This window comes from Carcharodon carcharias, chromosome 16, assembly GCF_017639515.1.
Source record: "Carcharodon carcharias isolate sCarCar2 chromosome 16, sCarCar2.pri, whole genome shotgun sequence".
NCBI lineage: Eukaryota > Metazoa > Chordata > Chondrichthyes > Lamniformes > Lamnidae > Carcharodon > Carcharodon carcharias.
In genome coordinates, this window is record NC_054482.1 from 25,515,507 (window position 1) to 25,542,860 (window position 27,354).

The 27,354-nt window shown below is 41.1% G+C and overlaps 1 protein-coding gene across 6 annotated transcripts in view; it reads left to right on the forward strand.

The window, feature by feature from the left end:
* Positions 1-27,354, forward strand: part of fam20b (FAM20B glycosaminoglycan xylosylkinase) — a 187,412-nt gene that overhangs the window by 149,826 nt on the left and 10,232 nt on the right. For all 6 annotated transcript variants that reach the window (XM_041208264.1, XM_041208262.1, XM_041208265.1 and 3 more), the window contains 4 exons: positions 8,822-8,931; positions 16,598-16,769; positions 20,423-20,614; positions 22,530-22,589. In XM_041208264.1, the coding sequence (XP_041064198.1) occupies positions 8,822-8,931; positions 16,598-16,769; positions 20,423-20,614; positions 22,530-22,589 (534 nt within the window). The remainder of the gene's footprint in view (positions 1-8,821; positions 8,932-16,597; positions 16,770-20,422; positions 20,615-22,529; positions 22,590-27,354) is intronic.

Sequence of the window (27,354 nt, forward strand, 5' to 3'; positions counted from 1 at the left end):
CCAAAAGATGTCACAGACAAAAGGACAAAGAGGTGTTGAAGGTAGTGATATTATCTAAGGAATGTGCTAATGAGGGGTAGAAAACAGGACAAGCAAGGTACAGATAGCCCTATTGGGGGTGGGGTGGGGTGAAGGAATCGAAAAAGGCTAACAGGTAGAGATAAAATAATGGAAATAGGTGAAAAAAGAAAAATCTATATAAATTATTGGGAAAAAAAAGGGGTGATCGGAAAGGGGGTGGTGATGGAGGAGAGAGTTCATGATCTAAAATTGTTGAACTCAATATTCAGTCCGGAAGGCTGTAAAGTGCCTAGTCGGAAGATGAGGTGCTGTTCCTCCAGTTTGCGTTGAGCTTCACTGGAACAATGCAGCAGGCCAAGGATGGACATGTGGGCATGAGAGCAGGGTGGTGTGTTGAAATGGCAAGCGACAGGGAGGTCTGCGTAATGCTTGTGGACAGACAGCACATTCCTTAGGTAATATCACCACGTTCAACACCTCTTTGACCTTTTGTCTGTGACATCTTTTGGTTATCTCCACTTATCACTGGCTCTACTTGTCCCACCCTCCCCCCGCTTAAACCAGCTTATATTTCACCTCTCTTCTATTTTTACTTAGTTCTGTTGAAGGGTTATTTGGACTGGAAATGTTAACTGTGTTCCTCTCCGCAGACTTGCTGAGGTTTTCCAGGTATTTTTGTCTAAGTTTGAGAACAGTTTGGTTTAATCTCAGACAGTTGCCAGAGAAAAGGATAGAGTTGGTAGTTAGGGAATAGAGTTTGGAGCAGGAACTTCCCAATATTTAACTGAAGGAAATTTCTGCTCATCGAACTCTGGATGTCAGATAAGCAGCCTGATTATTTAGTAAATGTGGAGGAGTCGAGAGAGGTGCTGATGAAGTAGAACTAGAAGTAGCCAGTGTATATGTGACAACTAACACTGGTGCTTTCAATGATGTCACCGAGGGGTAGCATGAACATGAGAAGTAGGAGGCAGCTATGGTGGGAGATGGTTCGGTCATCTACCTCAAATAAATAAATTCACTTGTTCGTCATTGTTTTGGGGGTAGGTGTCAAAGAATAGGGATAAAAGAGATGTACTCTGATTTGGCAGAATATGACAAGTGGTGTTCCCCAGGGATCTGTATTTGAGGCCATATATATCATAACTTTGATGAAGGAATAAAGTTGTATATCCAAGTTTGCCGATTATATTATGTTAGGCAAAGTAGTTGTGTGGATGAGAGGCATAAGTATAAGGAGGACATAAACTAAGTGCTCGGGAGAAACTATTGTAAATGAAGTTCAATGTGGAGAAATGAGAGATCATCTACTTTTTTCACATGACAGATATGGAAATGTGAATTTTACATACGAACGTATGAACATAGGTAATAGGAGTAGAAGTAGGCTATTCAGCCCCTCGAGCCTGCTCTGCCATTCAGTAACATCATGGCTGATATGTTTGTGTTTCAAATTCCACATTTCCATCTACCCCCAATAACCTTTGATTCCCTTGCCTAACAAGAATCTATCTACCTCTGCCTTAAAAATATTCAATGACCCTGCCTCCACCACCTTCTGAGGCAGAATGTTCCAAAGTCGCACAACCCTCTGAGAGAAAAGAATTTCTCCTCTGCTTTGCCCTAAAAGGGCGACCCCTAATTTTAAAACAATGCCCCCTAGTTCTGGACTCATCCCAGGAGGAAACATCCTTTCCATGTCCACCTTGTCGAGACCATTGAGGATCTTTATATATTTCAATGAAGTCACCCCTTACTTTTCTAAACTCCATAGAATAGAACCGTAGAACACAATACAGCACAGAAGACAGGCCATCCGGCCCTTTTAGTCTGTGCCGAAATATTATTCCGCAAATCTCATTGACCTGCACCCAGTCCATAACCCTCCAGACCTCTCCCATCCATGTATCTATCCAATTTATTCTTAAAACTTAAGAGTGAGCCCGCATTTACCACGTCTGATGGCAGCTCGTTCCACACTCTCACCACTCTCTAAGTGAAGAAGTTCCCCCTAACGTTCCCCTAAACCTTTCCCCTTTCACCCTAAAGCCATGTCCTCTCATGTTTATCTCTCCTAATCTAAGTGGAAAGAGCCTACTTGCATTTACTCTGTCTATACCCCTCATAATTTTGTAAACTTCTATCAAATCTCCCCTCATCCTTCTACGCTCCAAGGAATAAAGTCCTAACCTGTTTAATCTTTCCCTGTAACTCAACTCCTTAAGACCCGGCAACATCCTAGTAAATCTTCTCTGCACTCTTTCAAACTTACTGATATCCTTCCTGTAGTTAGGGACCAGAATACTCCAAAGTTGGCCTCACCAATGTCTTATACAACCTCACCATAAAATCCCAACTCCTGTACTCAGTACTTTGATTTATGAACACCAGTATGCCAAAAGCTTTCTTTACAACCCTGTCTACCTGTGATGCCACTTTCAGGGAATTATGTATCTGAACTCCCAGATCCCTTTGTTCCTTCGCACTCCTCAGTGCCCTACCATTTACTGTGTATGTCCTACCTTGGTTTGTCCTTCCAAAATGCAACCTCACACTTTTCTGCATTAAATTCCATCTGCCATTTTCTGGCGCATTTTTCCAGTTGGTCCAGATCCCTCTGCAAGCTTTGAAAGCCTTCCTCGCTGTCCACAACGCCTCCAATCTTAGTGTCATCAGCAAACTTGCTGATCCAATTTACCACATTATCATCCAAATCATTGATATAGACAACAAACAATGGAAACAAACTCAGTCTGCCCAACTTTCTTCATAACTGAAGCATGACATCCTTACTTTTATGTTCAATTGCTGTCGTAATAAAGGATAGCATTCCATTAGCCTCCTTAATTAATTGCTGCATACAAACTTTTTGTGGCTCATGCACTAGAACACCTAGATCTCTCTGCACCTTGGAATTCTGCAGTCATTCTCTGTTTAACTAATACTCTGCTTTTTTATTCTTCCTGCCAAAGTGAACAACTTCACATTTTCCCACATTATACTCCATCTGTCAGATTTTTGCAACCTCCTTGTGTCCTCTTCACAACCTACTTTCCTACCTATCTTCGTGTCATCTGCAAATTTAGCTACCATGTCATTACTCCCCTCATCTAAGTCATTGTTATAAATTGTAAAAATTGAGGCCCCAGCATAAATCCCTGTGGGACTCCACTCGTCACATCCTGCCAATCAGAAAGGCTCTTTGTTTTCTGCCAGCCAGCCAATCCTCTATCCAGGCCAGTATGTTACCCCCTACACCATGAGCTTTTATTTTCTGCAATAACCTTTGATGTGGCACCTTATCAAATGCCTTTTGGAAATCCAAGTACAGTATGTCTACAGGCTCCCCTTTATCCACAGCACTTATTACTCTTTCAAAGAACTCCAATAAATTGGTTAAACATGATTTCCCTTCCTGATTACCTTTGAGTTTTTCTAAGTGCCCAGCTATATAACCTCCTTAATGATTGACTTTAGCTCCTTCTCCAGGACAGATGCTAAGCTAAGTGTCTAAAGTTTTCGGTTTTCTGCCTCCTTCCCTTCTTGAATAGAGGGGTTATATTTGCTACTTTATAGTCTGGTAGAACCTTTCCAGAACCTCGTGAACTTTGGAAAATTAACACCAAGGTAGTCACCTCTTTTAAGACCCTAGGATGAAATCCATTAGGAACCAGAGACTTGTTAGCCTGCAGCACCATCAGTTTGCTCAGTACCACTTCCCGAGTGATTGTAGTTTCATCAAGTTCCTCTCTCCCTTCCACTTCCTGATTTCTAACTATTACTGGAATGTTCTTTGTATCTTCTATAGTGAAGGCAGAAGCAAAATGTTTGTTCATCTGCCATTTCCTTATTATCTACTATTAACTCCCCATTGTCACACTCTAGAGGACCAACACTCACTCTACTTACTATTTTCCTTTTTAAATACCTGTAGGAACTCTTGCTATCCATTTTTACATTTCTAGCCAGGCTTCTCTCATACTCTTATTTCTTTCTCCTGATTAACCTTTTTCTGTTTTTCTCTGCTGTTCTTTATATTGTGACCAATCATTTGACCTGCCACTCATCTTTGTGCAGTTCTATGCTTTTTCCTTAAATTTGATTCTTTCTTTAACTTCCCACCAAGGATGATGGGTCCTCCCCTTAGAATTTTTCTTTATAATGGGAATATTCTTATTCTGAGTATTCTGAAATATCTCCTTAAATGTCTGCCACTGCTTCTCTATTGATCTTTCCTCTAGCCTAGTATCCCAGTTCACTTCAGCTATCGCAGCTTTCATGTCCATATAGTTGCCCTTATTTAAGTTTAAAGTGCTAGTCTTAGATCCACTTTTCTCCCTTTCAAACTGGATGTAAAATTCTATCATATTGTGGTCGCTGCTACCAATGGGTGCCTTTACTCTGAGGTCATTAATTAATCCTGTCACATTGCACAATACCAAGTCTAATATAATCTGCTCTCAGGTTAGTTCCAGAATGTCTGCTCTAAGGAACTATTGCGAAAGCATTCTGTGAACTCCTCATCCAGGCTATTACTGCCAATCTGATTTTTCCAGTTTATATGTAGATTAAAGTCACCCATGATTATCGCCTTCCTTTTATCACAAGCACGCAATATTTCTTCTTGTATACCTTGTCCTACATTGTAGTTAATGTTGGGTGGCCTGTAAACCGCTCCCACTAGTGACTTCTTTCCCCTACTACTCATCTCTACCTAAACCGATTCTACATTCTGATCTCCTGAACCAAGGTCATCTCTAACTATTGCACCAATGCCATTCTTGATTAACCTCTCCTGGAAAGATTATGAATATTGGGTCAATAGAAAGTTTTAAGTCTGAGATCAACAGATTTTAAGTTAGAGACGTGTATCAAGAGAGACTGAGTAAAGGTGGGTATGTTGAGGTAGACATGAGCCATCATCCAATTGAATTGTGTGTTCTGAACCTTGGCCAGGCCCCTAAGTTGTTAATGAGATCCGGTTAGGAACCAGTGACATTTTGTTTAAAGTAAACAAAGTTTGCGGTTCAAGACACTTGCTAATAGAATAAAGCCACAAGATTCCACAAGTTTTGAGCAAATAAACTGTACTATACAAGGTCAGAAATATTAAACAATTTACAAAATCTGTCTTATACGCTAACATTCAGGGTAAGTAGCAGGTACATGTGAATTAACAGGCAAACTGTGGTCGAACACATCACAATACTCAATAAATTACAGATGCAGCCAAGACAGAGTCCATGGATTGCTCAACAACCTACCCAGAATTCATTAACACAGAGTCAACCAATAACACTGAGTCAACAAATCTGACTGAAAATCTATTTCTCTCTCTCTCTCTCTCTTGAGGGATTCCAGCCTTCAACTTTGAAGATCTGCCTTGGGATTCTCTCCAAAAGTCTCTCCAACTCGGACGGATTCAATGATGCCCCACCTCACGAGGTTTCAGTCTCATCTCCCGAGATTCCGTTCCACTGGATCCCAGTCTACCCTCAAACACTAACTCACAAGCACAATTTCAGCTCTCCAGCTGTGCCAAACAGAACACATTCCTCCAAAAGGGTACCTTTGCCACAATGGCCCACAGCATAGAGTTACCAACACCTGGCCTTCTAGGAGCTTCAGGGCTTCTCCTGAGTCCTCTTCAATTTCCAGTCTTGGACGGCATCAACAATGGCCCACCTCGCAGGGTTGTCTCCCAAGATTCCATTCCTCTGGATTCTTGCATATACATTCAAGCACCAAATTACAGGCACAATTTCAGATCTTTGTTTGTCCTAGGCCCAACCATCAGCTGCTTCATCAATGGCCTTCCTTCCATCATAAGGGCAGAAGTGGGATGTTCCTTGATGATTGCACAATGCTGAGATACTGAAGCAGTCCCTGTCCAAATGCAGCAAGACCTGGGCAATATCCAGGCTTGGCTGACAAGTGGCAAGTAACATTTGCCCCAGTCAAGTGCCAGGCAATGACCATCTCCAACAAGAGAGAATCTAACCATTGCCCCTTGACATTCAACGGCATTACCATCGCCGAATTCTCCACAATCAACATTCTGAGAGGTTACCATTGACCAGAAACTGAATTGGACTAGCCATATGAATACTGTGGCTACATGAGCAGGTCAGAGGCTAGGAATCCCGTGGCAGGTAACTCACGTCCTGACTCCCCAGAGCCTGTCCACCATCTACAAGGCACAAGTCAGGAGTGTGATAGAATACTCTCCACTTGCCTGGTTGAGTGCAGATCCAACAACACTCAAAGCTTGACACCATCCAGGACAAAGCAGCCAATTTGATTGGCACCCCATCCACGAACATTCACTCCTTCCTCCACCAATGCACAGTGGCAGCAGTGTGTACTATCTACAAGATGCACTGCAGAACTCACCAAGGTTCCTTAAACAGCACCTTCCAAACCCACAATCATTACCATCTAGAAGGACAAGGGCAGCAGATAGATGGGAACACCACCACCTGGAAATTCCCCTCCAAGTCATTCACATTCCTGACTTGGAAATATATTGCCATTGCTTCATTGTTATTGGGACAAAATCCTGGGATTCCCTCTCTAACAACACAGTGGGTGTACCTACACCACATGGACTGCATCGGTTCAAGAAGGTGATGAGCCACCACCTTCTCAAGGGCAATTAGGGATCGGCCTAGCCAGCAATGCCCAAATCCCATGAATGAAAAGAAGCAAAAAAGATCTTCGGTCGAGCGAAGCAGAACACTACTGCTCCAAAGGGGTACCTTTGCCCCAACGGCCCGCAGCACGGAGTCACCAACCTTCAGCTGCCGTCTTCACTTAGAGTCTGCTCCCTGAGCCCTTCTCCAGTTTGGAACCTGTTTCTCTGCTGCTCTCTTTTCCCTTAACTGGGATCTGTTTCTGTCCCTACCTGAGACTTCCTTTTGGAACCTCTCCCGTGCCCCTCTCTCCTGCCTGGAACACTAGTGTTTCATTGCACTCGGCTCCTGGTCACCTGACCTGGGTTTTCATGCATTTTTTTCTTTTTATTTTTGCACTGGGCCCAAAGAACTTAAAGATGCAGATCTGCTAAATTTGTGCATATGCAGCCTGCTCATGCGTGGGAAGTCTGACGTTTGTCAGGACTTGGAGTTCCCAAGGCTTGGGAAACCTGGCCGGCTACTTTCAAACCAGCAAACCAGGTTAAATCAGAGCCTGCTAGCCTCATTAACATATTTAAATTGCCAGTGCATCTCAGGGAGCAGGTTGGCAGCCTGCTCTTGTGCCACCTTTGTAGAGCCTGGAATGGCTGGTTTTGATGTGGTTTCTGGTCAGGGTTCCTCGTCCAATCCACCCATTTGTGTTCTAAAACTGCCCCCTGGATCTCTCCCAATTGAGCTTTGAAACAGGAAATCTGTAACACCAATTTTACAAGTCTTCCAATTTAGAAATTACAAAAGGCTTCCATCACCTGAGCATGAATCTGTAAACCCAATAAGCTTGTGTTTAGTCTGTTAACTTGGACTAAGAGAAATTACCATACAGATGTATGATCACCAACCATGATAGTGCTTGTGTTAGCTATTGGCTTAGATCCTGTTATTTTACTAAAGTGATGATTCTGCCTAGTATATGTTGCTACCTCTCTTAAGTTTGCTAAATTAAATAAATGCACAAGCTAACACTTGAGATGTCTCAGCAATAAGGGGACTCATAGGTATCATACTGCAATAAAAAACATAAAGCAGAATATCACAGTCGCTGGAATTCTGAAATTAGAACAGAAAAGTCTGGAAGTACTCATCTTGTCCAGCAACACCTAGGGCAGGATTTTCAGCTCTGGCGGGTGCATGCCCGACACGCAGGAGCATGAAATAGTACGTGACGACGTCAGGCAAGCATCCCAATGGCATTGCGCACTCGCATGATATTTCGATCGGCGGGCATGACCGGGAGTCGGCAGCGCACCTGCCAACAACTAAGGCCTATTAAGGCCTTTAAACTGGTAATTAAGTTAAATTTCTCACTGTCTGTCCAACCTTACGGTTGATGGGTGGGCGAATAGGCCTGGCGGCCTTTGCATTATTTGTGAAACCTCATCCACAGGCAGGATGAGGTTTCTATAATTAAATAAGGAAAAAATAAAAATGTTTGGACAGGATTTTAATAATTACTCATTGTGCGAGTCTGCTATGTGGACACTTTTTTCCTGGATTTTTAACATCTTTAATTTTGTTCTTAAAAATGTTCAGCTCCCTGAGGCAGCTCTGTGCCTTCAGGGAAATTTCAGTGAGCACATTCCGGAGTATATGCAAACTTCAGCGCTCGTGCTCCTCCCGCCCCCACCCCGACAGCATGGACGTTAATTGGCCAGCCAGTGTGAAATCACGGTTAGGGCTTGATTGCAAGCAGCAGACCGTTTCGTGGCTGCTTTCGGGCCCGCCCACCCAACAAGAAAATCCTCCCAGTTTCAGGTCTGTGACCTTTCATCAGAACGCAATTTCTCTTTTCCCAGATGCTGCCAGGCTTGCTGAATATCTCTAGCTTGTTCTGTTTTAATTTCACTATAAAACACTGTAATTTTAGCTCCTGTATTATATTGCAATTTCATAATAGGTTTTTGTCTTATCATTGCTAAACTTGTTGGATCAGAACTGACTGATAAATCCGCTCACCAGACCTATTGCCTGTTTTTTTGTTGACTGCCACTTTACAGCCATTTGGGAATTTAAGGTGACAAGTTGAATCTTTTTAATGGTTTAGTTTTGTATGAGGAAAATTATTCTGCAGCAGAATTAACTTGTTTGCCCTATATTCTTTCACCCAGGATTTTGGGATTGCGCCGTGCTCCAGTGGTTGTTGGGAGATATGTGAACTTACATACCGAGATAAAACCAGTTGCCTCTGAGCAGCTTCTGAGCACCTTCCTCACACAGGGTATGTATGTACCCCATTTTGGGCATGTAGTATTAATCCCAGGTGATCACAACTGTTTCTTCCAGAATAACATAAATATTTCATATAATACAGAAACGTGTTATTTTAACACTGCAGTATACAAATTGGACTGAAATACTTTGATAATGTGTGGGGTAAGGAGGTGGGAAAGTTTTTCTGTGCAAGTTTATTTGAATCTGTTATGACTGTTAGGTTGTGAAAGTAAAGTGTCTATTTTGAAGTCAAGAAATACCTTTCGTGCCTGTCTCTGGAAACAGATCGTTGTTCTGAAAGATTACCAGGAAGTAGATTTTAAACATTCCCCTCAACTTTGTATTCTGCTAAGTTAGCAAACTGGCAGCCTTCCTTTTAGAATTGAATCACAGTTGAAGTATTGGAGAAAATAAAATTAATTTAACAAACATGGCCATAAATCATTATGATTGAGAGGTTATGAAAGAGTCACTTGTGTAATTCAATATTCGAAAGTGCCTCCATCTCATTGTGACATCTTGAAAAGTGTATAAAGAAGTGACTTTATTAAATTTGTGTAGTTGTTGCCAGTTTTAGCATCCACTGGATGTTACTGTAGCTGGCATTTTAAAGGATAATTGGGAAATTGGATATAAAGGCTAAGTAAATGTTGAACCCCTTCGAAAGTGGATTTGCATGCACTGACTATCAAGTCTAGGTCAACCTGTTCTGTATCCAAGCTCAGAACTAGAGACACATAAAGGGCTAAAACATTGGAATGGTACACATTTTGGTTTGTTTTCAGGAAACCACATCGTTCTTTTGGGAATTGACTAATTTTAACAATTTCACAGCAAAAAGTTGCCTTTACCCTCTGAAGTATGAACTGTTAGACATTTGCTTTTATTTTGCAACCAGCTGGGAATGATGAAAAACATGGGTACAAACCTGTGATAGTATCAAAGGAACGGTTAGGAGGTGTTGCCCATTTGAATTTCTTTACCTGCTCCTACACTCATTGAAAATATACCCAGACACCTCTTGAGGAACTCGCGTTTACTCCAAACTCAGAACCAATGGACTTCCTGACCCTATGTTTCCAAGTTTGCAATTTAACAAAAGGAGAACTGCAGAAAACTCATTATCCACAAGTGTGTGTAAAGACCCATCATCTATCTCCATTGTGTAGCAATGGCTTTCAGCTTTAAGACATTCTGGGAGAACAAAGGCAGTTAATCATGTGAGTGAAACTGGCTTCTGACACCGAAATCCTTTATTATCCGAAGACTCAGAAATACCTGCAAGGAACAGCAGCTGCAGGAAAAGGCTGTATTATGTTTGCCTTTAACAACTTAGAGGATATAGAATCTTAAAAGCCTCCCAGCCTGATTCCTAAATCCAAGTCTACCTGTAAAGAAATTAAACCTCCAGATATGTAAACCACAAGGAAATTCTGCAATGCTCCCGATATCCAACTTTAGCTATTTGAGCTCATCTAAACTAAAATTCCAAAGCGGAGAAGGCTCCTTTGTTTACTGGGCCTGCAGCAACTGTTCTCCTACAATGAGCCAATCATGTGATCTGTGAACTATTCTTTTGTTTACAACTTGCAAAAGTACACAATTCTCTCTAACTGAATTTGTTTCTCGAGTGTATATGTGTGTATATGTGCATGAGTTCTGATGATTGGCATAGAGTTTTGACATTAAGGATGAATGCATGAATAAATAATCCTCTTTATTTAAATCCACAAAAGCTTGCTGCTATTATTTAAATTGGTTACACATTCCAGGTGCTAAGAAATACACACATATCTTCCGCTCCAAAAGTCACGCTGATTACGAGCAGTAAAGGAAAGGGTACAAGGGTTTTAGTCCTTTCCTGTCTCTGTTTGTAAGTCTTGCGATGCTGTATTCACAAGGTTCCTGATTATGAGCAGTCAGGGAAATGCTACAAGGGTTTCAATTCACTCCTGACCTTGTTCGTAACACTTGCGATGGTATTTTCATTGGGTTTCTCTCACTAATCTCTATAGTCAAGAATTTTACAATATGTCAGAAGAAAAATACTGCAGATGCAAGTGTCACAACGGTGTGTCATGTGCAATATGGAATATTAATTGTTAGTTTCATCAGCTGGTATAATGCCTTGGATTATTTTTTAAAAAGAAAAGAAATAGCTAGAATGACAAAGACACTGTTTTAAAATGGCCAAGTTTGTAGAAGCCTCTGAACGTGGATTACCAGGGGACATGTCTGGGCAGTTTCCTGATGGACTTTACACCTGCCATTGTGTGAAGTCTCTGCAAAACATAAGGACAATAGATAATCAGACTTCATAAGCCAAAAACTGTTAGGAACAAAGAAAGACTAATGAAACTCATTGTTCAAGGAGGGTGCTAAGGACCCCTTATCTGTTTCAATGCTTTCTTGATAGCTTTGACAATGGGAGATTGAAGCTCCTTTGTTAATATGGATTGCCCTCCATTGTGTGTCAACCACATCTGTTATAACCAACCTCAGGGATGCATAAGAGAGGAATTTATCTACCTCTCCGGACTTGGTCGTAACATTAGAAATCTCAAGTAAAAATGAAGAAGACTGGAGTTTCAAGTCAGCAGTCTTCCATCAGAACTGAATATTAGCGATGAATAGTTTTTAAGTAAGTGCAGAGTCAGAGAGTGAGGATGGTCAGGAATAGAAGAGGGTGGGGGTGTGCGGTTGTGTGATAAGGTAGAGTACAAGAATGATTAAATGATAAAAGTAATAGTCCAAGGTAGCAGTGAAACCCAAGGATAGAAGGCTACTTGTTGACGCAACTTCCAAGCAGACACCTCTTTAAGGAACAGAAACAAGAACAATAGACCAATGATGTAACACATGTATTTTTTGGCTGCTGAGCTCCCTGCTGAGCATCGTTTAGGTGCTGGTACTGCATGATGGGACATTGTTGACGAACTATCAGCATCAGGAGGACAAATGTCATGGTGCAGGATGTTGCCATACTGCTACCTATCAGCATTGACAATGTGACACTGGAGGTTATTGATAGCTTCATATATCTAGGCTCCATAATCACGAGTAATCTGTTGTTTGATGCTGAAATCAATACACCTATTGCAAAAGCTCCAGCTCTTATCACCAAACTGAGCAAGAGAGTGTGGAACAACAGCAATCTGACTGAGAATACGAAACTGCAAGTCTCCAAGTTTCTGACATCAGCGCACTTTTCTACAGAAATGAGATCTGGACAACATGTGCTAGGCAGGAGAGAAGGCTGAACAGTTTCCACCTTTGCTGTCTCAGACGTATCTTTCGCATCTCTTGGCAGGACAAGGTCACCAACTTGGAGGTCCTGGAACGTGCTGATTCTATCAGCATACACTTGTTGTTAAACTGATGACGTCTGCACTGGCTCAGCCACATTCATTGAATGGGTGACAGCCATTTACCCAAAGGCTTTCTTTACAGTGAACTGGTTACTGGGTTATGACCTGCTGTATGTTCAAACTTTCCCTGCAAGCGAGCTATGATGATTACGGTCATTGACACAGACATCTGGGACAGTCACTGACGGTCGTGACTTCTGAAGACTGGCTGTTTGGAGGGGCATTACAAGAGACCAGGAAAAACAGAAAGCTCAGCTGGCTGAGAAGATGGTCCAGAGAAAACAGATGCCAGAGAATCCTATACTTTCTAAGCCCATGGTCCTCCTTTGCAAGAAATGCAGCAGAGACTGCCATGCCAAAGCAGGGCTTTTGAGCCACACCAGGCCATATTCAACACACAGTTGACCACCAAGGCACAAACCATCATCTCAAAAGATGAAGGCTGCCAAAGTAATGTTCGTAGTTAGTGTTAAATTCAATGTTGAGTCTGGAAGAGTGCCTAATCAAAAGCTTTCACTGGGCTTCATTAGAACAGTGTAAGAGGTTGAGGACCAAGGTCAGGGCAAGAGTGGGGTGCAAAGTCAAAATAACAAGCGACCAGAAACTCAATGTCCTGGTTGTGAACTGAATGAAAAGTGTTCTGCAAATTGATCATCCAATCTGCCTTTGGTGTCCCCGCTGTAGAGAAGATTGCATTGTGAACAGCAAATACAGTATATTAAACTGAAATAAGTAAATGTAAATCACTGTTTTAGTGGAAGGACTTTTTAGGACCCTGGAAGATGGGATAAGAGGAAGCAAAATGGCATGTGTTGCGTCTCTGTGCTTGTATGAGGAAGTGCCATGTGATGGGGAAAGGGGTGCTTGAAGTGGATTATTGTGTTCTGGAGGGAACTGTCCATTTGGATTGCTGAAAGGGGAGAGAAGAAGGGATGGAAAGATGCGTTTGGTGATGGCATCATTCTTTGGTTGGTAGAAATGGCAGATGGCAGTTGCTTGTGAAGACTGATGGGGTGAAGGATGAGGACAAGATGATCCCTATCGTGATGCTGGGAGATGAAGGGGCGAGAGCACAAGCGGAGGAAATGGGATGGACACAATCAAGAGCCCTGTCAACTATGATGGAAGTGGTTGAAGAAAAACATATTGGAAGAACTGGTATGAAATCTGGCAGTGTCAGAACAGATGCAACTAAGTCAGAGAAACTGGGAGTCCTTATTGGAAAGAGGGTAGGAGGAAGTGTAGCCAAAATAGCTGTCAGAGGTGGTGGATATCTCATCTGACCAATCTGTGACTCCAATCCCACATTGCACAGTTGACTTTTAATGTTTCCACGACAAAAGAAATAGGAAATACCGCCTTGTAAATGCTATCTAGTATTTATTTGAAGCAGAGTGTATGCCTGGTGCTTAATATTCAGATATTTCTCTCCTCTGTCATCCTACATCTTATTATACAGTGGCCAACACCCAGTATTAATCATCACTTGCATTTTAGTGCTATGGGCAGTAAGCATTGAATTACCAGGTTCTCTAATGCTCAATATATTCTCCAAAATAAACTGGGGACATTAGACTTATTCTTCTTAAAACTATTTTCAAGCAATTGTAGGTAATATTCAATCAGATAACTCCTGTAAAAAAAAATTGTTGATCATGATATAATGTGTTAGTCTACAAATCGAGGCCGATTGTCTAGATCAGGACATTAGATTTTCATAATTAGTGTGCCGTTTAAATTCTTAATAATAAATTAAGCTGTATAACACATCTCACTGTATGACTCGTTAGTCACTGAGCTACTGATGAACTTTGAAGCCCCATTCTACTCATACTATGGCCTGATACACATTTCTCTCAGTATTGTACATAAGGTAGCTACGTGAAGTAATTTGTTTTACCGCTATTGTCTTGATGTGGCTCTGCTAATTTGGATCACAACAGCATCAAAGCACCAAATGTTTATTTTACTTAGCTATAATCCCTCTTTGAAGGAATCTGCTTCAGAGAGGAATGTCTTTTTCTCCAGCACCATCTCCAGAGATGCATCCCGAGAAGATGCCAGTCATTCTGGTTTTGTGGCAGCTGTTTCTAGTCCTCAATAGTAGTAGTCATAAGGCAAAGCAATCAGCTGCTCCTTTGCTTCATGTGATTGAAGAATTGTCATGTTATGCAAATAATCTAATTTCACATTATAGAGTGCTAGTTCAGGACTCGATGGGCTGGATAGTCTCACTTATTATTTTTCCCCATCCAAGTATTTATCCTTGGCTAACTAATAGGAAACAGTTGGCATAAATGAATCATTTTCAAGTTGGGAAACTGTAACTAGTGGAATGCCACAGGGATCAGTGTTGGGGCCTCAACTATTTACAATTTATATCAATGACTTGGATAAAGGGACTGACTGTATTATAACCTAATTTGCTGATGGTACAAAGGTAAGTAGGTAAGCAAGTTGTGAGAGGGACACAAAGAGTCAGCTAAATAGGTTAAGTCAGTGGGCAAAAATTTGGCAGATGGTGTTTCATGTGTGAAAATGTGAGATTGTCCACTTTGACAGGAAGAATAGAAAAACAGAATATCATTTAAATGCGAGACTGCAGAATGCTGTAATGCAGAGGGATCTGGATTTCCTCATACTTGAATCACAAAATGTTAGCACGCAGGTACAGCAAATAATTAGGAAGGCAAATGGAATGTTGGCCTTTATTGCAAGGGAGATGAAAGTAGGAAGTCTTGCTACAATTGTATAGGGCATTGGTGAAACCACACCTAGATTACTGTGTACAGTTTTGGCCTCCTTTCTTAAGGAGGGGTATACTTGAATTGGTAGCAGTTGAGAGAAGATTCACTAGGCTGATTTCTGGGATGAAAGGGTTGCCTTATGAGGAAAGGTTGAGCAGGTTGGAGTTTGGAAGACTGAGAGGTGATCTTATTGAAACATATACGGTTCTGAGAGGGCTTGATGAGGTGGATGCTGAGAGGATGTTTCCCCTTGTGGGAGAACCTAAAACTAGGAAGCATAGTTTAAAGATAAGGGGGTCTACCATTTAAGATGGAGATGAGGAGGAGGACTTTCTTCTACCAGAGTTTTTGGAATTATCTTCCCCAGAAAGCAGTAGAGGCTGGATCATTGAATATATTCAAGGCTGAGTTAGACAGATTTTTGACCTACATGGGAACCAAAGGTTATGGGGGACAGGCAGAAAATTTTAGTTAAGATCACTGTCAGATCAGCCGTGATCTCGTTGAATGGCAGAGCAAGCTCGAGGGGCAAATGGCCGACTCCTGCTCTGATTTATTATGATCTTATGTGACCTGATGCACTTTGGAGCTAGTCATTTTTACGTGTGTTTAAATTTTGTTAGTTTAACTCAATTGTGCAGAGACTTGAGATTTGATTTAAAAACAAAATTTTGAGTAGAGCGGGAATGAGGAAGACCGAATGAGCAAGATGACAGCATCCAAATGGTATTTCCCAAGTTAGAGAGCAGAGTTCCCAATTATATTCCAAGTCTGAGGAAAATAGTGCCTGTAGCAGTAGTAAATAGTAATTTCCTTGCAATATAGTACAGTTAAGTGTAAATAGAGGTAAAAAAAACTTTGGTTTGGGACCAAAGAAACCCATGCAGAAACATTCACAAGAAGTTGTGCCATATAGATTGCACGTTTGTAACAAAATCTACATTTTGGAACAAAAACAAAAATAGCTGGAAAAACTCAGCAGATCTGACAGCATCTGTGGAGAGGAAGACACAGTTAACGTTTCGAGTCCATATGACTCTTCATGAGCTAGACATGAAGAGTCATACAGACTTGAAATGTTAACCTTGTCTTCCTCTCCACAGATGCTGTCAGATCTGCTGAGTTTTTCCAGCTATTTTTGTTTTTGTTTCAGATTTCCAGCATCCGCAGTATTTTGCTTTTATCTTGTACGTTTTGGAGTTTGCTCACAGCTTTTATGTAACTTATGTCTTTCAATTGTATGGTTTTAGCGTCTCATCAGTCAGATGCAAATGTGTCACTGACTACTACTGACTGATAACAGATGTCGTCCCTCCGGTTTCCAACATTGATCACTGAAAGCCAATTGGCTTTTCTTAATATTGTGATTTTATCACGCATTGTCTCACCTTGATCAGATCAGAAGAAAATTATTTCATTCGAGTGAAGCTTTTTTATGGCTCCTTGCTGCCTTTTTCTTCTGCAATTGTTCAGATAAATGGTTAAAAAACTGCACTGGTTCTGTCGGGTGGTTTATAATTTGCTGGATTTGTCTTAATTAATTATTTTACTGTTTCAGGTAACAATAGCTGTTTTTATGGAAAATGTTATTACTGCAGAGAATCAGAACCAGCCTGTGCTGATGGGCATACTATGGAAGGATCTGTAACATTGTGGCTACCTGACATCTGGCCATTACAAAAACATAGACACCCGTGGGGCAGGACTTACCGAGAGGGGAAACTAGCCAGGTATGCTGCAAGTCATTTAGCTGCTTATTTCCGCAGATGTCTGTCAGTTTTTGTTTCACCAGTACTCGCCCCACCCCTCCCCCTTATTCAATGCCCTCTCCCTCTCCTCGCCCCCCAAATAGATAAGTCCTTATTGGTGGTAAAATACACAATAAAGTTATTGAACACAGATTTGTATCTGCAACCTTTCACACAGTCATCAATCTTGCAACAAATAACCAATGTGGTGACAAGCAAAAGCTAGCTACTTGTCCATGTGGACGAATTGAAAAGGAGGAAAAGTTAGAAGGAAAATTAGGCACAAATATAACGCTGACTTTCCCATCTGACTTGCTTGTTGGGGAACTTTTGTCAATGCCTTTCCCAACTCACTCATACCATTCCTGCTGGCCTCATGAACTCTACAAGCGAGTCAATAACCACTTCCCCTCTCTGATTCTTCCTTCAGGATGTCCATCCACTTGCAAACAGAGCCCTTGACATCCATGACTTTATTGCAGATGATTGCATTGATGTCATGGCCTTGAGGGAAATCTGGCTCACAGGTAATGGCGCTTTCTCCTTTACTGACAACTTTCTACCTGGCTACACCTTCCACTGCTTGCCCTACTCAAACTGCTGCGTTGGTGGTGCAACCCTTATGACCAGACCTTACCTTGGTTTGTCTCCCTACTCCTCTGGCACCTTTTCTGCTTTGAACACCTCACTTTCATCCATCCCCTTCATCTCCATCAAAATCCTCATCCTCCAGCTGTAGACCTGAATTTGCATACTTCTCTAGTTTTGCTTCTTTCTCCCCTCATGTCCTTCCCATGTTTAACTTGTCCTTGAGAACTATCTATGCTCTCCTGACCTTATACCGACTAAACTGTTGGCCACCCAACTTCTCCTGGCCCCCATGCTAACTAATATTTTAAGTGGCTCCCTCTCCTCAGGTACAGTCCCATACCCTTTCAAATCAGTTGTTATTAGCCCCCACTTCAAAAAAACTGCCGTTGACCCCTCTGTCCTTGCATATCCACCTCATCTCCAACCTCCCTTTCCTCCTCAAAGTCCTTGAATGTGTAGTCCAAAACCCACAAACACCTTATCCGCAACTCCAGTTTGAATCTCTCCAGTCAGATTTCTGCCCCTGCCCAAGGCACTGAAATAGCCCTCTTAATTCTCATCCACATGGTGTGCCTCGGCAAAATCACATGAACACCCAATGCCAGGCTCCACATGTAGGCTCACGTTATCAAGCACTACCTCAGCATCTCAACCCTCCACTGTCTCTGTGTTGTCAGACTGCTTGTTGAATATCAAATTTCCTCTAATTAAACATTGGTTCTTCATACGATTCTTAGCCTCTGATCCAGCCCCCTTCCTGGCCACTGTTGAAGCAGAAAGGTCACAATCCGAGTATCCTATTTGACTCTGAGCTGAGAATCTATTCTCATGTTGTATCCATGAACATAATAGCATCTGTTTCCAACTCTGCCTCAGCTCATCTGTTGCTGAAGCCCTCATTCAGACATGACTCTTCCAATGCACTCCTGATTGGCCTCCCATTTTCACAGACTTGAACTCAGCTAAGACACTGCTGTCTGTAACTTCACTCACATGAAACCCTATGCATTGATTACCTCTGTACTCGCTGATGTACAGTGGCTACCAATGCCTCAAATTTAAAAGTCTCATCCTTATGTCCAAATCCTTCCATGGCCTTACCATTCACTATCCCTGCAACCTAATCTACGACTATTCAATACTCTCCTGGCCGGTGGTCTCCTTCCATCCTCCATAATCTTAAGGTCATCCATAATTCTACTGCCCGTATCCTAACTTGCACCAAGTCCCATTCACTCATCATCCTTGTGCTTGCTGACCCACATTGGCTCGCTTGCAAGAAGGCAAATCCAGTAGGTCTGTATTGTAATTGTTTTGTTGGTGTTAGCCTGGAGCAATTTGTGTTGTGATCCAAAGTGACTACTGTGGGCAGTGACCTGTATAGTCTGATCACTCAACTGGAGCCATTGCCAAAATAACAACCAAATGTCTATGAATGAATAGCACATTTGTAGATGATGCTGGAGGGAATTGTATAGGATCCCTGGTGAGGCAACAACCTATGCTTTAATTCATGTTAAGAACTATTTTACAGGCTGACAGGGACTTGAGCAGGAAGAACAACAAGATATTTTAGGCAAGTGCTTAAAGAGGATGTAGCAGTGAGAAAAAGCGTGGCAGAGGAGTCTAGATTTGCAGGGGCATGGTGCCCATAAACACTATCCCTATTGAAGAAATGAAGTGGGACAGGATGACAGTAAACTAGAGTTGATCCATAGTACGTTAGAGGGTCTGTGTTGCTGGAGAAGATTGTATCAGCAGCCAGACAATATAGAAATTCGAAAATAATTTAAAATCAACACGTTCATGGATGAGAAGATAAAGAAGGTTGGCAAGGACAGAGCTGAGTAAAGTGAAGGATTTAGTGTGAAGTCAAATGCAAGTAACAAATATTGAATTAGATTGTATCTAGGTTAGAATACAGGAGGCCAGCAAGGAGAATATGGTAGAAATAAAGCAAGGAGATGCTAAGTGAGGGTTGAGGGTTTCTGCAGGGATGAGGTGAGCAATGTTGTAAAGATCTTGATGCTGGATTTGACACGGCATTTAAAGTTTAACTCCGGGTTCAGGAGGATGCTATGGTTGGTTGCACAATGCCTGGATCAGCTTGAGCGATTAGCTGGAAAGGAGATTTGAATCAGCACCTGAGGTTTGCAGTTCTTTGTAGAACCTGAGCAAGAAAGATTTATTTTGGCAGATGTTGAGTCTTGGCTTCAAGTCTGACTCAATATTTGACAGAACAGTAACAGCTGTGTGGTTATGGTGGTGGTATAGAGGTGAAATGGGTGTCATCCACTAAGAAATGGAACATAACACAATGCTAATAGGTAATGTCATCAAATGACAGTATATAAAAAGGAAAAAATAGGTGTGGAAAATAAACCCTTTGTGCATTGCAGAAGTGATAATTTGTTGAAAGAAGAGAAACAATCGAAGATTTAATGGCTACATTACAACTCATAGAAGTAGAACAAAAATGGAGCATTGAGGAAAGATGGAGGAATGATTATGATGAAATTTGTGAGGAGATTCAGGAGGCATAACTATATCATTGATGAATTTGATCAGGGCAGTGTAGGTGGTATGGTAACCATAATAAAAGGATTCAATTAGAAAGTGCTGTAAAATGGCGAAAACCCAGATTAAGCTAACCTGAAATGCTATGGTATTTGAATTATTGGCAACTATACAGACTCTCATACAGAGGCATCATTCAGGCAGAATCCAGATAGCTGCTTGTGCCTTACGTATTGCAAATCCTTGTTCAATAGCTTCAAGAGAGTATGAGAAACAGGATAAAATAGTTTGAAAAGTATAACAATGTACAGAAATATACATGCATGAACAGGAACATAGAGTATTATTTTTTGAAAATTAACTTTCATCCCACAGAATGAGCTGCAATACCTCTGAGTTAAAGCAATCAATAATATATTGGCAGTGAGGAATGCTGAGTCACATAATTGATCTTGGTTTTATGGTACATACTGTAATTTGTTTCTAAACTGTTGGATTTTGTTCCTCAATGTAATTATTTTCTATAGGTGGGAATATGATGAGAGTTACTGTGATGCAGTAAAGAAGACCCCTCCCTATGATTCTGGTCCTCGTCTCCTAGATATAATAGATACTGCGATTTTTGACTACCTGATTGGCAATGCAGACCGTCATCACTATGAAAGTTTTCAAGATGATGGTGGAGCGAGCATGTTAATTTTGTTGGACAATGCAAAGAGGTACCTTACAGAACCTTCATCGTAAGCTTGTACTAAATGACTTAATTAGTAGAATTACATCATGCCATCAAATGAGATACAACATCAAATAGAATTGAGGAAGGGGAATAAGTAAAAGTGGAAGAAAGTTTTATTTTTTCTTTAAATAAATTGATTGTAATAGGCTTTGCTTCACTTGGGCATGTTTGCTTATATGCAAACAAGCTTTAAGAAGGCCATGTTAGGGTGGATATAAGTTCATAAAATATTTAAATTGAGAGAAGTTTTTATGTCAGTAATGAATGAAAAGTTGGTGTTTTCTATCTCTGCCTATTGGCATTGGTTTTTCACTGTTTTCGTGGCTTAGATGAAAAAAAAATTTTTCTTCCCTGGAATGGTCAAATAAAAGCTTGAATTACTTGTGCAACCTGGGCAAAATTGGTGCAACTGACTTTTCCATTGGTAGTAGCCCAGCTCCTCATGACATGTCGGTTCTGAAACCAGAAAGCCAATGATGTATCTGACCAGTATTAGTAGTGCTTTTGCAGCCTTATAGGGTGGAATTTTGTAAGCCTTCATTCTAAACAGCCAGGCCTCTAACATGAAATCAATGGGAAGCGCACCTGCAGTTTTCCAATAAGCTACCCATCATGTTACTGAGGTCATGTTGGTAAATTATCAGGAAAGTCTGCCATGTTGTTGGAGGCCTGATTTCTCCTCTTCATTGTTATGCTGTTTTAATTTAATGGTTTCTCACCTTCTAGATAACAAGTCATGCAATTTGTTTAATGGAGAGTTGGTGGTACCTGAGAATTACAAATTTGCTTTGGTTTGGGATATCATGGAGCACATAAGTTGAAACTTTTAGTTTTAGTAGTCACCTGAATCTCAAAGTTAGGGTACAGCTTTGGCAGGACTTAATTGTTCGATGAAGCAATCAATGCACACCATTATTTATAGAAAAAATTGGACAGCAACATCCATAATATGCCCATGCAAAGTTAAATGTGTAATTCAGGATTTGGTTTTTGAGTTACTCTCAAAGGCTGCACTGCAACAGAATCTCAGCAATAGACTATGTTGAAACCCATCCAACATGTGAAACTGGAGTAATTACCCACTAGCTACCCACTAAATGTGCCCATAAAGGGTTGGTGCATTCAGTAGTAAGTTGTGTTAAAAAAATAATTTTATAGTGTGGAATTGCATTCCTTCAGGAGTTAATGAGTATTGAAGGCTTCTTTAGAATTTTTTTTTCTGTCTTTTAGTTCTCTCCCTTAATCCCATATTTATTCCTCAGGGTATTTTGCTTTCTGTGCATGAGTTAAATGTGATTTATACTTCATGCTGTGCCTCAGTGAAGATTCTTGAATCTGGTTGAAGAGCTTTGCTGTTGCTTGTGCTTGCAGACACCTTAGGTACCCTATAGACCATGGACCATGCTGTTTCAGATGCTGGATTAGAGCAATTCTACTCTCAAAAACCAACAAAAAGCTTTGTGGCCAGCTGTTAACAAAGTGAATCACTTACCACAAAATCAACACTCATATCTTTTTCTCACTACTGTATACTTAATTTCAATTTGGACTAATTGGGTAAAAGTCCTTGTTCTTTTATATTATGTAAGGCTTCCAAGTGAAACTAGTTTGAATAGTGTCAACCCAGTTTCCAGTAGAAATTCAAAAGTGCAGCACTAATCTAGCATTTTTCTCAGGGGTTATGAGGATGTTGTTACAGGGAACTATAAATTCAAGGTAGTTCTGAGGCCTGGTGTTATAGTAGTATACAGAGAGCTTTAGAAAGCAAAATAACCGTTTTGCACCTGACCTTAGAAACTTGATGTTCATTTTTTTAATAAAACATGTAACATCTGGGATGAGGAACATTTCACCACAAAGATCTCAAAACTGTTATATGTTTTTGTTTCTGTTTCTAGTTTTGGGAATCCAAGTTTAGATGAAAGAAGCATCCTCGCAGCAGTCTATCAATGTTGCATGTAAGTGCCACGCAGTATGAAAAACTGCAAAGAAATTACTCCATTGACATGAATTATTCTGTCATGTAATTATCCAATCCCAAATCATCTTTGAAACATGAAAATAGGTGTTCAATTGAAATGTAAAAATGCTGTTGTATTGGTGACAATCTCTCATTTGTCTCATTAGTGGACCACCCACTAATTTCACTGGGCACAGGGTGACTCACAGGAAGACATTGTTGTTTTAATTGGCTGTTTGTGCTTAAGTGTTTTTGTCCATTTCAGTGAGCAAACTCAATATATCATGAGCTAAGCACAAGTTTCCTTATAGCCTTATTTTTAAAAAATCCTGCTGTTGGAAGGTTTGAGTTGGTTTTTAATAAACGTGTCTTAACAGCATAGTACTGACTATCCCCTCTTGAATAAGATCTGAATGAGTCCAATATCTATAAAGTGCTGATTATACCCACACCAATTACTTTCTTGATGAATTCATCAAATAATTGAATTTGTCATGACAAACAGTAGTAATTGAAGTAGCCCAGTCCTGACATTGTGTGATGCTCCTGTTGCTGCTACTTCAGTAAATATTGGCTGTGTGCAACATGGAAAAATTAGTCTCTTTTTTAGACAAAGCACATAGCCAAAACCTTTGCATCCTCCTTGATCTACCAGAATATATAGAAGAGGATTAGGTGCAAAGCTTATTAAAGTTCAGTGACAGAGACTGCTAGCTTACTGAGACAGGGAGGCTTGGAAGCTCCCCTGGATCATTCTTGTACATACTGGGTTAGCTAATCACTGTGGATGGCAATATGGATGCTACCATTGACCACAGTGCTCCCAGGTAGAGAGAAAAAATAAGTCAGACAACCTTTCTGCTATAGTTGCAATCCAGTGGCTTCTGCCAGAAAGTCATAAGTAAAGTCTGATGTGGACGTGAATAGGCTTGACTGTGGTAGTAAGTTAGTTGAGATATTGGGAGGCTGCAAGTGCCTTTGGAAAAATGAGGAACTAGGAAAAAATGAGGTCAAATGAATGAATTTCTGTACAAAATGTTTTATTTAGTACTTTAAAATATAGCTTTTTTAAATAAAGTTTGTGTTAGGGTGTGAAAATTCTTGAATTTCTGTGTTCTTTGAATTTATATGTAAGAGCAAAATTTGAAATGTTAGCTGTATACAAAATGTTCCTCTCAAGGTAGTGTGATTTGAAAATTCATATTTACTTATGAAAAGTCCAGAATTCTCATGTATTCAATCATGACAGTTCGTAAATGAATGAGAGAATGTAAGTAATGTAACATCCATGATGCACATTTTTTTCTTGAAATCTGTTTTGGATTTGCAATCATCTTGCAATGAAATAAGACAGCAGAGTGAGTGGTAGATATGGTGATGGCTGCAATACAGATTGTCCTGGGTTATAACTGAGTTGGGAGTTGTACATGGACATTATTTTAGCAGTTTAAATGATCCTTTTGACGTATTTTAAAAGTTTAGATGGAAACTTCAATTACAAAACAACAATAAGTTACTTTTTAAGTAAACTGATATAAGGTTTATGTTGTGTTTGGATTAAAAAGCTGTTCCTTTCAATGTTGAACACCACTTCAAAGTAGCACTAAGTGTAGCAAGGGCACAGAATGTAGTCTGGCTGGGGGATTTCACAGGAGTGGCTTGGTAACATCACTACTGGCCAAGCTGGCTTCGTTCTGAAGGACAAATCTGCTAGAATGGACCTGTGGCAAGTGATGAGTGAACCTACATCAGGAGAAAAACCTTGATCTCATCCTCTTCAATATATCTATCATAGATGCATCTGTCCATGACGGTATCATGGAATGACCACGACAGTCAGGGACCAAGTCCTGTCTTGGATATATTCCATTATCTTGTGTGGCACTAGCACTGTGCTAAATGGGATTCAGAACCAAACTAGCAGCTCAAAACTAGGCATCCATGAGGTGTTGTGAGTTGTCAGCAATAGAATTGTATTCAACCACATTCTGTAATCTCATGGTCTGGCATAGCCATCACTTTCCCATTGCCATCAAGTCAGGCAACCAACCCTGGTTCAACAAGGAGTGGAGGAGAGCATGCCAGAAGCAGCACTGGCATACCTAAAATGAGGTGTCAATCTGGTAAGGCTACAACTACATGCATGCTAAACAGTGGAAGCAGCATGGTATTGCCAGAGCTAAGAGCCACAACTAATGGATCCAATCAAAGCTCTTAAGTGCTGCCACATCCAGATGTAAATGGTGGTTCACAAGTAAACAATTTATCAGAAGATAAAAGCAAAATACTGTGGATGCTGGAAATCTGAAACAAAAACAGGAAATGCTGGAAAACCTCAGCAGGTCTAACAGCATCTGTGGAGAGAAAAACAGAGTTAATGTTTCATGTCATTTTGGCTCTTCTTCAGAGCTAACGAGAAGTAAAAATGTGATTAAATTTATACTGTTTAAGGGGGGGTGGAGTAGGTGAAGCTGGACATAAGGCCAGCGATAGGTGGGGGCATAGAGAGATCGACAAAGATGTCATGAACAAAAGGTCAAAGGTGGTATTAATGGTAGTGGTAAAGGCTAAAGGAGGTGTGATAGTGGCATGAAGGTAAGAAAGCAGAATGTGATAATAGCAGGACAAGGGTAAGTAATCTGAAAAGAATAACATGAACAAGTGCCAGATGGCCCTTGTGGGGATGGGGTGGGGGGAGGGATGGTGATGGGGCAAAGATCAAAAATAGGATAAAAGGTGGGGATAAAACAAAGAATAAAAATGAAAATAAATAAAAAATAAGTGGATAATAAAAATAAATAAAAATGAATTTTGAAAAAAGGGATAAAAAAAGGGGTGAGGATAGAGGAAGACAGTTCATGGTCTGAAGTTGTTGAACTCAATGTTATGTCCGGAAGGCTGTAAAGTGCCTAATTGGAAGAGGTGCTGTTCCTCCAGTTTGCGTTGGGCTTCACTGGAACATTGCAGCAGGCCAAGGACGGACATGTGGGCATGAGAGCAAGATTGTGTTGAAATGCCAAGCGACAGGAAGGTCTGGGTCATGCTTGCAGACAGACTGAAGGTGTTCCACAAAGCAGTCACCCAGTCTGCATTTGGTCTGTCCAATGTAGAGGAGACCACATTGGGAGCAGTGAATGCAGTAGACCAAATTGAAGGAGGTGCAAGTGAAGCGCTGCTTCACCTGAAAGGAGTGTTTGGGCCCTTGGATAGAACCATAGCATAGCACACTACAGCACAGAAAACAGGCCATTCGGCCCTTCTAGTCTGTGCCGAAATATTATTCCGCTAGTCCCATTGATCTGCACCTAGTGAGCATGGTGAGAAGGGAGGAGATAAAGGGGCAGGTGTTGCACCTTCTGCGATTGCATGGGATGGTACTGTGGGAGGGAGATGAGAGAGAACAAAATAAATAGACTGCATTTTCATAAATATCCTCAGTTTTTTTAGGGCTATGGTGATGGTCCTTAGACACACTAGAGCACAACTTCCCTCCGCAATCCTCCCTGCCCTAGCAGAGTTTGCCATATTGCCCTGAGCCGTAGGAAGGAGTGGAAAAATCTGGATGCGAGGGGAGCCTTGGTCATTGGCTGGAGCAACATTGACGAAGGCTTGGAATTGTCTCCTGTTTCAGTTGAAAAATAGTGCATGACATGAGTTTGCTGAAAAGAAATAATGAACAGAAGATGTAGACTTAGTAAAATTACAGTCAAGGGAGAGGTGTAGGGCAGTTGTAGAATGTATAGTGTATTGCATATGAGTTCATTTCTTTTGCACTCAGTTCCTGGTAACAGTTAATATAAGCATAGTGTTGGCAATTCATGGTCTGGGAGAGTCACCCAGGGCCCCTCTCTCACACATCCCCATGGCCTATTTCTAGACAACATTGCTAATGATCTAGAAACAGGTTAAATACAGAAGATGAAAGGAGACAATTTTATTTTCTAAAGTTAGAAGTGGTGTGGAGCGCGACAGGGTAGATCTAAGGAATAGCAAGGGTCAGAAAATGCTGGTCAACTAGTTTGTAGACTCCCGAACAGTAGATATACTGTTGGACACAGGATTAAGCAAGAAATTATTGGAACTTGTTAAAAAAAAATGTAATAATTGTGGAGGAATTCAATCTTCATATTGCCTAGAATATTGAAATTGGCAAAGGTGGTCGGAAAGATGAGTTTGTAGAATGCTTTTTTGACAGGTTCCTGGAGTACATGTTATGGAACTAACTAGAGAGTTAAGCTAATTTAAGCTACTAAGCTGTTCCTGCCTCACGGAACTCATTTCTTGCTATCTTGACTCCATTCTCTCTCCCCTTGTCCAGTCTCTTCCCACCTACATCCGCGATTCCTCTCACGCCCTACATCATATCAACAATTTCCCATTTCCTGGCCCCAACCACCTGCTCTTCATCATGGACGTCCAATCCTTCTACACCTCCATCCCCCACCGGGATGGTCTGAGGGCTCTCCGCTTCTTCCTCGAACAGAGGCCCAAACAATCCCCATCCAGCACTACTCTCTTCCGTCTGGCTGAACATGTTCTCTCACTGAACAATTTCTCCTTAAACTCGTCTCACTTCCTCCAAATAAAAGGTATGGCTATGGGTACCTACATGGGCCCCAGTTATGCTTGTCTCTTTATGGGGTATGTGGAACATTCCTTGTTCCAATCCTACTCAGGCCCCCTCCCACAACTCTTTCTCCGGTACATCAATGACTGCTTTGGTGCCGCCTCATGCTCTCGTCTGGATCTGGAAAAATTTATTA